The 12323-nt window shown below is 43.8% G+C and overlaps 1 protein-coding gene across 2 annotated transcripts in view; it reads left to right on the top strand.

Annotated features, from left to right (window-relative positions):
• The window catches only part of CEP70 (centrosomal protein 70), a 505009-nt gene that overhangs the window by 77460 nt on the left and 415226 nt on the right, over nucleotides 1-12323 (top strand). For both annotated transcript variants that reach the window (XM_078682403.1, XM_078682404.1), the window contains exon 5: nucleotides 1529-1652. In XM_078682403.1, coding sequence (XP_078538529.1) covers nucleotides 1529-1652 — 124 coding nt within the window. The remainder of the gene's footprint in view (nucleotides 1-1528; nucleotides 1653-12323) is intronic.

Here is a 12323-nt window from a genome sequence, read left to right as displayed (position 1 = left end):
CCCGTGCTGTTTTCTCGGCCTGGTGCGCTTCCCTGCAACACACACAAAGAGAGGTGGGGCATTAGCGGGCTTTCAATGCTGGGACCTTTATAGGTATCTCACAATTGGGGGACATATGGACTGGCGATCATATTCGCTCCTTTTCTGACTTGCAATCCAAGTACGCACTTCATCCCTCTCAATTCTACAGATATTTGCAGGTCTGCCATGCCCCAGACATACACATCAAGCCTGGGACTTCGCTACCAGAACACAGCCCCCTCTAGGCTCAGGTCATGATGGGCAACCTCGGAAAAGGTGGGGTCTCCCATATTTATCGCTCCCTAACTAATAATGGTCCTGCATCTCTCGGGCATGTGAGGCTCAGGTGGGAGACATGGCTGTGCCCGCTGGAGGACGAGGATTGGAGAGATGCGATAATGGCACCCGAACTATCACTGCTTCGGCCAGGCTCCGCTCGGTTCAGCTTTACTACCTGCACGCCTCCTACCTCGCCCCCCAGTCGCCTCCACAGAGCGGGCCTGATCCCTGCGCTGGATGGTCCAAGGTGTGGCTCGGATCCAGCGGATTTCTTCCACATGGTTTGGTCATGCTCCCATATTGCCCCCTACTGGACCGCCTTGGAGGCGGAACTTGCAAAAGTATTGGGATGGGAGGTGCTACACAACCACTTGTACATCCTTCTAGGCATTACTGACGGGTTGGATGGGTCCAGGGCGGACAAGGCATTCCTGGGTACGGCGCTGGTGGTGGCCAAGCGTGACATAGCAGCTGCATGGAGGAACCCCACCCCGTCCTTTTTGGCTAAATGGCACTGGGGGTGGATTGGTGTGCTGTGCAGGAGCAGCCGCTGTTTGAGGCCAGGGGTTGCTTGGCCAAACACTGGAAAATCTGGGGCAAATGGCTGGGCGTGCTGGACTAATGACCAGCTTCGCCTTCGTTGTGTTCCACTGTTCTACCGTAGGGAAAGAGATCACCTCAAACATACTTGTACTCTGTGATGGACTTCATATGTTGCACCAATGCCTGAGATGCAGTATTGTTGGCTTGTATTTTTCTTTACTTCCTTCAAAATCAATAAAATTGGTTACAAAAAAATATATATACTCAAAGTTTAGACCTCGGGAACCTATTTTGGACGTACATATTTGATCATTTGATTTTGTTACAACTAGGATCATGTTTTTCTTCAACAGATGAAAGAAAATTACCTTTTGTGATGGTTAATTCAATAGTTATCATCGTTGGTCTTATTGTTTAAGTAGCTTTGAATCTGATATGACTAACAATACATTTTTTTTTTACATTTTAATTAATACAATTTTAATATAATTGTTTACTAGATTCATGTGCTTTGAATGTATAGCATATAGCATTTACGTGCCTATTTTTTGTATTCACTTGCAGCTGAAATAAAATCAATAGTCCTTCATATCCTTTTTATTTTGCTTCGTATTTTCAGACGTGCATTTTTGTTGCAGTGTTAACGTTTTCAGGAACTTGCTTAAATTCCTTTTTTTACCTGCAGATGTAGCAGTCTTGGACAAGCAATCTTCGATGCAGATTAGGTCTGCACTTAAATCTTTAATAGAAGATACTGAGAGACAGCAGGCATTGATCCATGGACTTGTGCAGTCGAACACGCAGCTCAAGTAAGCAATTTAATTTTCTGCTATGCTATCTGCAACGAAAGCACCAGGCAATTTATTGCAAGTCAATAGAAGACACTGTTGTCAAGCACAATACAGCAGATGAGATTCAAATGACTGCAGATATTGACACAGTTGAAGAAAAGAGCAGTGGGTTGAGCCTAGGTTCAACTGACTAAGTTAGCAGCTTCACCTCTGTGTTTATCAGAGTCGTTACCCTTTCTATCTCTGTTAAGGCAAGCACAACTTTCAGTGTTTCAAATTCTGATTAAATGGTTCTACCTAATTCTAGCTAGCTCATCATTGAGGGATTTGTGGTATAATGTGAATTCCCATACATCAAAATCCTTTTAAAGAGAAATAATTAGACAAGCGCACATTTTTAATTGACATAGAAGGAACTCCTAAAACAAAAGTGCTACAACAAATTCATTTCTAGTGAAAATGTAAATAATAAAATCCTCTTCTAATTTTACCCGTACCCCATCCCTAACACTGACTGTAAAATGAGCTCTGCCATCCATTACCTTTAACCAGCTCTAAACTGAATTCTAAAAGTAACTGCTACCTCCTATCCTAATCCGACAGTCTTACTGTAAATTTCACTGTAAAATGGCACTTACCCTAATGCGTGATCTAAACATTATCCATTCCACTAACATCTACTAATCCCTTAGTATCTGCCGTAAACCCTACAATTCATATTTAGTTTCTAACCACAAAGGAACTACTTTTTGATTGGTTTGTTACTCGTTGTAGCAATTTAAATTTATTTTTCTGTGGAAAAACTTTTTCATGCAGTTTTTTTTTAATAGTAATTTTTGTTCCAGTTTTTCTCTGCAGTGGTTTCTGTAGAAAGGTGTTTGTCTGTTATAACCTATTCCACTTGTTAAGAGAACTACAAATAACAGTGAGTTGATGGTGATGCAACACTGATTGCACCTTCAACTTCCTGACGGGAGGGTGGAGCAACAAATAGCGTGCCAAACCCCACCTCCCTTCCCAGGCATACCGTAGCTGTTGCTTTGGAACAACGTCACTTAATCAACACTCTCCTTAACCACACCCCTATACCTCCCCAGTACCCTTTTCTTAAGGGGACCAATATGTCTCTCCCCTTTTGCCTCATACCCAGTTGTGTAAAACTCCTCTTAATCATGGCTCCTGCTGTTCAACAGACCTACAATTCATTCTGGAAGAGGTGTGGCGCAGCGGCCAGGGTGCCTGACTCTGGACCACAGGGTTCATGGTTCGATCCCCGGCTCCAGCGGCTGGTTAGCCCAGCACCATGTGACTCTGGGTAATAGCTTGCTTAATCTTCCCGACGACCCCCAGTGCCAGGACACCTCCGTCAGAGGTAGCTGTGCGCTTTACAAATGCTGGCATTTACATTCTCTCTTTATAGCACAAACATTCGTAGACATAATCATTATTTTTCGGCTACTGATAAAAACAAACATTGCAAAATCAGTGTGTCTCGTGTTGACTGGCACCCTTTGGGTTTTCTCAGTACTTGTTTTGTATGTATTTTTCTAATCTTTATTGTAGGAGACATCATCCATTAAAAAAAACAATGGCTAGAAGCAAACACATTTTTGATTTAAAAAAACACACACATTGCCATATAAATCCATAGCACTTAAGGGATCTGCTTTGAGTGTGGATGTGCTCTTGTGAAAGAACAGAATTCCATCACTCACATTGAAATTATCTATTGGCTGAAGTGGGCTGATCCACTGCTAGTTTGAGGAGGCAGTACTCTTCCTCGCTCAGAAATGGGGCCATGTTTTGGATGTCTCTCACACATTCAGTTTTTTCAATCCAGGCAGTGGACTTTCCTCATAATTTATTAAAGGATTCTGTGCCTTTAACGCCTTAACCGTGGCGTTTTTTCCGCCGCGGTGCGGGCGTTCTAAAGGGTGGGCGGGGCTTCGTTGGCCGACGGCAGCACTGGAGGGAGTGCTCCGACTGGAGCACGGAAGGGGTTAAACCTGCAAGTGACATTCGAATTCTATTGTTCTCACTTTAACGTAGAAGAAACCTTTTTCTGAAGACATTTGCGTGCTTTTTTTACCAGATCTAAAGCAGTTTCTATGGTATTACCATTTCTTTTCCCTGTTTGGGTCATAAAGTAGTGGCACGTACCAATTTAAGTTTCAGCAAATGGTTTATTTCTTATCCTCAGACTATACAGGTGAAGGTCTTTCCTGCCAGCCAGAAGCAGCCAACTGACTGGTTAGAACCTCATTCTGTGATCTTACTGGAATGCAGTTGACTTGACATTCAGCAAGTGACGTACTTTACAACACATCCCTCTTTTCTCTTTCTACAACTATACATAGTACTTGTATTGTCACAACGTAAGAAATTGAAAATACAATTAATTGAACATATTAAGAACAAGAGAAATGACATTATATGTGGGAAGAAATTGGATAGAACCATCAACGAAGGATAAACGGATAATGTTGCCACAGATAGCCGGCAAAGCAAACAGACATTGTCTGGCTCTTGCGCCTTTGCTTTCTCTTTTTGTCTGCTCATGTGTTCTCTACCAGATATAGCGTTACCGAAGGTAAGTAACTTTTACTTATCTGCTTCCAATAGAAACTGGTCTGCCTTCACCAGATCCTTTAGAGACTTCACTCAACCCTTCCACTCTTCACCCATTCACAGAGTACTTATCTGTCATCGTTATGGCAGTAATACAATATTTGACATCATACATTTCTGTGAGACCCTCTAGACTAGGGCCCCTTTATGATAGCCACTCTTCTTCGATTCCACCTCTGACCACTGTTCAATTTTACATGATTTCCCCTTACACCCACAATTTTGTAAGCGCCTCTAAACTTAGAAAGACCACCACTTATTCTTTTCGTAAAAACCTTTACCCAATCTCCTTCCTGCAACTTATCCTGTAAGCTGACAGGTGCTTCAACCAGAAAGTGATTAATTTGCTTTGACGTTTTATTTCTTTCATCCTCTGTTCACACATGAACAAGCTTCACAGACTGTATTTTCTACATCCAATCTACTTCTCACAGCCATTTGTATGACTTCTTTGGTTAAATAGATAGCTTTTTCCACAATTCCAATCTATTATTTGCCATTATAAACAGTTGGTTTACATTGTTTCACACCTTTCTGTATGAAAAATTAATTAATCTCCTGGATCATCGGTGTGCCATTGTCTATAGTAAAAAAGTTTGAATGCCTTCCCATACAAATATCTTCTTGAGAACTCTTTATCATGCTGTCAATTGTTATTTCACTTATGAACTCGGCTATATTTTTTATTATCCACATTTAATTAGGTTTAATATTACAGGGTAACATTCACCAATAAGAGGGTAGAATTACCACGTCTGAGTCAGAGGAAACCATTACACAATCACAGTCATAATTATTTAAATGTCCCAGAACAAAATTGGTCCCAATGGAACTTATTAAAATTGGAAAGTCATTTGTACCCAAGAAAAAAACAAAGTATATTCAGACGGAATGAATTTGCAATTTGCATTGAATTTTAACGCCATACAATTTAAATTATACACTATACTGTAGAACACAGTTGCTCCAAGGTGAGTTAAAAGGCAAGTGCTTGATAAAGTGCTCATGAGTAGATGAAGGGTGGGTAAGAATATAAAGTGATTTTTCTTGCATACAAATGATTTTCCAATTTTTATCATTTCCGTTGGGACCAATTTTGTTCTGCAACATATCTTACCCAGGCCCTACGGTGCTGGGTTTCTCCATTGTTGTGTAATCAATTCTATGTCCTACCTTGCCATGTTTGTGAGGGCAGCCTCTTGCCTCATTTGTTGGTTTGTCCTGGGATGCACACTCGTCAACTCCCTTTCTCCATATCGCAAGAGAGGGGGTCTCTAGCAGTTTCCAGGTATGGGCAATGTCCCTTTTGGCCACTCGGGATACCACTCCCACAAAAAATCCTCTACCCCAATTATCTCTAGGAGACCTAGCAGGGCCGTCCCAGAAAGATAAGGCCAGGAAGGACCAGGCCAAATGAAAAAAGTCAGCGACCGGGAAAGAGCATCTTGCGCAGGTGGCCCATCTGCTGCATCCGTTGGGGGGTGGGAGTGGTCAGATATTTTGCACGGAGATAGTTGATTTGGATCATCCGAAGCCTCAAGGCTCCCGAGGGGCCAAGCATGCCTCCCCCCATTCGTCATCATCAAGTCACCCACACTGCCCTTCCACCTCTATCGGAGAAGAGGATAGTGGTCTGGGTCATTGATCAACAGGGAGTGATAGATCGTTGATATAGCCCCTTTACCCAGTCTTCCCATCATCAGATCGTCTTCAAGGGGACTGTATTTGGGGATCTGGGCATCTACTTGGAGGTGGACCAACAAGGCATGATGCAGCAGCAGATACCGAAAGAACTGTGTGAGGGAGAGACTGTACGGATTTTGTATTGACAGAAAGGACATCGTCCCTCCTTGGCGGACGTTTCCCAAGTATGTGATCCCTATGCGTTCCCACTGGGTGAATCTCAAAAGACCAGACACCTGCCTGAGCCAGGTGTCCTGTGACAGCAGTGTCATGTCCGTAAGGCGGCGATTCCAGGTGATGAAATGTAACGCTGTTCTCCAGTAAAGCAATGCCACCCGGGTGGAGGAGGGTGTTGATGAAGGTATCTGGTTGTCCTAAAGCTGGCCAAGAAGGTCATCGAGACCTAAAAGCTGCAGCTCAAGCCGGTGGGCCGGATCATCCCACCCCCTCACCCCATAAACCACTCATTGACCAGGACCAGTTGCGCAGCAAGGTTATTGCTGTAAATATCTGGCATGCAAAGGCCACCATCGAATGAGGACTTTTACGTGGAGGTATAGGCCACATGGCATTGCCCTCCCACCCAAAATAGGCCATCATTTTCGAGGTCAGGGATTGAAACAACGTCCGAGGGATCTGGTGGAGATATTGGACAGAATATAGAGATATCGATGGAGGCACATAATTTTAAAAACTGCAATGTGCCCCCAATGGATTTAGCGACAGACAATCCAACCTAGGCAGGTCCCTACCCAAAGCCAATGCACGGGGTGAAAATTAAGGGATCAGGCTAGATCCAGGAAGCAGGAGATGTGAATAACAAGGTACTGAAAGGAGTTGCGTCGTATCGGTACCTCAGGGCACCAGTGCTGGCCTGCGGCCTCCCCGTCCACTACCACCAAGAGGGATTTACCTGTGTTAATTCGCAAGCTGAAGGCCTTCCCAGAATGACAGAAGATTTCAACGCATCTAGGGCCTGAGGACTGTGGGTTGCCCAGGAAGAGCAGGACATCGTCCGCATACAGAGCAATGCAGTACTCTACACCACCCTCCCACTGCCATACCCGAAGCCGAGCACTGTACCCTATCAGGCATGCCAAGGGATCAATTGTGAGGGCAAACAGCAGGTAGGCTAGAGGACAGCCCTGATGGGTGCCTCCGTGGATAGGAAAGGGTTGACACAGAACACCTTTGACACAGACCTGGGCAGTGGGGGTGTTGGAAAGGAGACCTACAAGTCCGTGAAAGGTGGGTCCAAAGCTGGCTCATTGGAGCACAGCTGCCAGGAACGTCCAAGCGACCGTGTTGAATGCCTTCTGGAAATCAACAAGGAGGAAGGCCAAAGGGTAACTCAGGTGGTCTAATTGTGAGCGGGCCATTTGCGGATGCAGTGCCAGGTGCTCCTGCCCACCATAAACCTGCATTGGTAGGGATGAATTAGGTAAGACGGCGTCCGGCTCAGACTAATCACCAGAACCCTTGCGAAGATTTTAATGTCTTGTGTTAATAAGGGATATTGGCTGGTAGGAGGAAAAACGTTAGACAGGCAGGTCTGCTTTGGGAAGGACCAGAATAGTGGTATTGTCAAGATCTGGGGCAAAGGAGCCACATTTCGCCCGCACCTGTGTAGAGGGCCAACAGGTGCGGTATCAAATGGGTGTGGTACTGTTTGAAGAATTAGAAGGGGAGCCCGTTGAGGGCCGGAGGTCCTCCCGTATTTCAGATCAGAAATATAAAGCCCTATTTCCTCAGCCATTAGAGGCTGGTCCAACGCTTGAGCCAGAGAGTTTCGAATAGAGGGCAGAGGGATGTCTCCAAGGTGGGGGGTTCTCTCCCTCTCATGAGTGTGTCCGATGTGCCATGTAAATGTCTTGATAAAATAATGCGATCACAGGTAGCTCCTGGCACTGTGGGCACAGTCCTATTGGAGACTTCACGACTCACCAGCCAGTACAGTAGTTTACTGGATTTATTCCCGGATTTATACACCCGCTGGGTCAGATTTCTCCAGCACTGCTTCACCTCCTCTAGGGATATCTGGCACAATCTGGATTGCGTCATCACCAATTGGCGTTTGTTGTCTTCCAAACCTGAACCTCCAACCCGATGTTCGAGAATAAGGCTCTGTTTCTCTAGTTCTGCCACCTGCCGCAGCTGCTGCAGTTTCTTTTTCCTCACTCTTTGAGCAGGCCCCGCAGGGTAGGTTTGCTCACCACCCACAAAGTCTTGAGTCGAGGCCACTGAGCCATGGTTAGCCTGGAAGAAGGCCTGTAGCTCTTATTCCTCAAAGTCTGCACACTTCTGATCCGTCAAATGCCATGGACTGAATCTCCACATCCAAGGAAGGGAGTGTGGCCAGGAGCCCCATTCCAGGAGGAGGGGTGCATGATCAGATATGCTCATGGCAAGAACTGAACGGATTGCAGTGGTAGGTCGAGAGCCAAAAGAGGTCCATTCTGGATCCTGTTTTGTGGGCCACAGGCATCTGAGTGTAGGAACTTCAAAAGGGGTTCCACGAATGCCAGGCATCGCAGAGGCCTATGGAGTTTGCCCATGAATTCGGACATGCAAAGCGCCACCCTGCGCATACGTGGAATATCCAACATATCTTGGGTGGTGTCCAGGACTGCACTTAAGTTGCTGCCGAACAAGATTGTCCCTGGGGGAAGGGCCATCACCAGGGTCTGGAGTGGTCGTAGGGTGGAGCGTAGGAGTTGCTGGGGGATATAGCATGAAATAAAATTATAGTACCTGGCCTCCAGGCATCCTTCTGTCCCCGCATATCTGCCCTGGGGGTCTATGTGACAGCAGGTTACCATTAGTGGAAACCTCCTGTGTAGGAAAACCGCAACTTCTCTTGTGTCCCTAGAGAAGACAGCATGAAAGACTCAACCAGCCAAGGAAAGAACAGTTCGTTCCCAAGAGGTGTGTCTCCAGGTGGAGGACCGCATAAATCTTTTGACATAGTGAAACACCGCTGATCTCTTGATATAGTCCAAGAGACCTTTCACATTCCAGGAAATGGCCTTAACCACCCAGAGGGGGGATTAAAACATGGTGGTTTGACCTGTGGCCTCATAAAGGTGGGGGTAGGTCGGTGTGTAGCATCATGGAGTCTAACTCAGACTTTGGGATGCAGTCGGTGGAGAATCCCTGTGATGTGTGCCTGTAAGAAAAACTTTGCAAAGCAGCAACCCAACTCAATGCAATGTATATTATATTAGGGATCAAATTGTTTTGAATTGCCATATAAAAAAATACACAAGGGCACTTACTGCGCTGTACTAATCCTACTTTTGACCAAATGATAAAAATAGCAAAAGAGCTAGAACTTTCAGTTAAGTCTGTTAAAATATTGGAAAATGCAGTTCAACCTGAGAAGACTGAAAATGTAAATGTTAGCTTGGTCAACAAGCAGGGTGCGGGTAGGGCCAGAAATGTTTTTTCTGTGGGGTAGCTTGTTTTAGATGTGGCACACGTCATCATATAGGTAACAATGTAAGGTTTCTAGCTAAGGGCAAAAAGTGCCTTTAAATGTGACACGGTAGTTCACTTTATGAAGGAGTGTAAGAGTATGTGCAGCGGTGTGAAGGTAAGTTGTATTTCTGAGATTGAGCAACAAGAAAGAGAGCAGTATTGAAAGGTAGATTGAAAGTCAGTAATATTGCTACTAATAAGACTGTGGGTGTGAAGATGGATGCTGGTGAAATGGCTAGTAAGAATTGACCATACTGAGATGTGAGAGTAGGAAGTGTTAAGGAGAATAGTACGGTGGATTCTGTTTCACCTGTGACAATGTTATCTGAGGGAACATTCAGAACTTTGTGAAAGAATATGCAACTCAATGTTGTGGACATTGAGCTGTGGCCTACTGGGACACATACATTGGAACACCGGGAATTTTGAGGAGCAATTGCATTTTCGATATAGGATGCTTGCTGTGAAAGGCAAAGATATCTTGAGATGGATTGACAAAGGAAGATTGGGTATGGTGTTAAGGCCTGGTACGAGTGTTCCCATTTTGTTGGAGGACTTAGAGGTCAAGGTTTGTGATGTGGAGACTATTATAAACAAATACCCACATGTTTGTGAAGACCAAATAGGTGTGGTGAAAGGGTTCGAGAGTGAGATTATTTTGAAACAGAGTGTGATACAAGATATGTGATGTACCTTCGTGTATCAGGGAAGAGTCGAGAAAGCGTTTGGATCAATTGGTTGTGGATAGAATTATTGAGCCTGTAAATGTGGCTGAAAGGGTCAGTGCTGTGGTAATAGCCAAGAAAAAAAATGGAGTATTCGTCTATGTGCAGATTTATGTTCATTAAATATGAACATTGTAGCGGACTGCCTTCCCCTACCCAAAATTCATGTGTTATTGACGGCTTTAGGCGGAGTGAAGTATTTCACCTATGTAGACCTCGAGGCGCTTATCAGGTGCCTTTGAAAAATAATTTCTAGTTTTAACCACATTTATTACTCCATTTGGAGCATTTAAATATGTGTGTTTACAGTTTGGACTTGTGTCCCCTGCTAGTGTATGCCAGAACCTGATGTATTGTTTGTTTAAGGGGGTTTCTGCAATACAAGCCTTCTAGGACGATATTTAGATTTGTTTCTAAAAACATTGAACAACACGATTGTATTCTAAACAAGGTTTTGTACATTCTTCGTGACCATGGCATGATGGGGTCATGAGATAAATGCAAATCCTTAACCAATTGTGTTGAATATTTGGGTCACTGTATAACGTCATACAATGTGAAACCCAAGGATGATTTAATCAAGGCTTTAAGGAATCTACTGTGCCCACAAAGTAAGGATGAACTCAAGTCATTTATAGGCCAGAGCGAATATTATGGCAGGTTTGGGAGTGGCTATGCAGCTCTTAGAGAACCTTTAAAAAAACTGTTGAAGAAAAAAGAATGTGTGGGAAAATGGCCAAAAACCCGTTTTTGATGAAATCAAAAGAATACTGGCCAAGGTGCTAGCATTGAAGACTTTTGTCAGTGGTTCCATAAATATTATATCCGCTGATGCTAGTGCTGTAGGTCTAGGCGCTGTTCTTTGCCAAAGGGTGGGCATTGAGGAACACACTATTGTTTTTGTTTCGAGAGTACTCTAAGAAGTGGAAAAAAGACACAGCACTATAGTGAGGGAAGCATTAGCATGTGCATGGGTCATAGAAAAGTGTTTGGGGTACTAAATTTATCCTGAGTACAGATCATACGCCATTATTGTATCTACTTGGTGAGAAAGGTTGGTCTGCAGCTTCATCAACTTATTCGAATTCTGTAAAAATTACAAGAATACAACTTTGAGATAAGATGCATACCAGGGGGAACAAATATCCCTGCTGATTGTTTGTTGAGATTACCTCCCAAGGGAAAAGTGGATGACTTTGGCAATTTTGATTTTGAGTGTGTAGTGGCTGCTATTGATGTTGCTAAAGTTCGTCAGGGAACCATCAGTAAAGAGGAGTGGAACAAAGCATTTGTGGAAGATGTTAAGTTGGTGAAAGTGTTTGCTTATGTCAGCAAGGGATGGCCACTGCTTAAGCACTTACATTGTTATGGACAAATGGCATCTCAGCTCCCTATAAAATTCAGGAATTTTACTCCGAGTGAGTACATTTGATCCTCTGGATAACCTGTAGTCCAAAATGATTGGTTTGGCACATTCTCTGGTTATTTGGGAACTACATCTACTGAGAACATTTTAAGACGTCCTTTTTGGTGGCCCTATATGGACAAGCAGGTTTTATGGATACGTGTGAGGAATGCTTGCATTCTAACAAACAGTGAAGACAAAAGAATATCCTTTGGTACCCACTACTTTTTCAGACTGTCCATGGAGCAAGTTAGCATTAGACTTTTCTGGACCCATTACTCAGTTGCTGGATGGATCTAAATATATGGTGGTTCTGATCGATTATTTTACCTAATGGGTTTATTATGAATTTGTACGTGAGATCAGCACTCAGGTGGCCATTGATTTTGTAAGTAAGATCTTTGATTTAGAAGACAACCCTATAGAGTTGGTTACGGAGAATTGCATACAATTAATTTCTGATTTCTTTTTATTTTTTCTTAAAAACAAACGTTTTAAACGTTATACAGTGGCGCTTTATAGTCCCAGTGCCAATGGAGCTGTTGAGAGGGTTAATAGGCTGCTTAAAGAGGGAATAGAAACCGCTATTACCTGTGGGTTGGATGTGGAGGAAACGTTAAGAAATAAGCTATGGGCATCCCAACATGCACCATACTTTTACTGGAGTATCCCCATTTCATTACTGAGGGGTAGGAATCAGTGCACAGGTTTATTGCCTACTTGGTTCAATGGAAAAGCACAGTTAAGAGGTGTTCAAGAACAGGTAGCTTA

This window comes from Lissotriton helveticus, chromosome 3_1, assembly GCF_964261635.1.
Source record: "Lissotriton helveticus chromosome 3_1, aLisHel1.1, whole genome shotgun sequence".
In the NCBI taxonomy this organism is placed as follows: Eukaryota; Metazoa; Chordata; class Amphibia; order Caudata; family Salamandridae; genus Lissotriton; species Lissotriton helveticus.
This window is presented reverse-complemented; position numbering and strand designations above follow the sequence as displayed.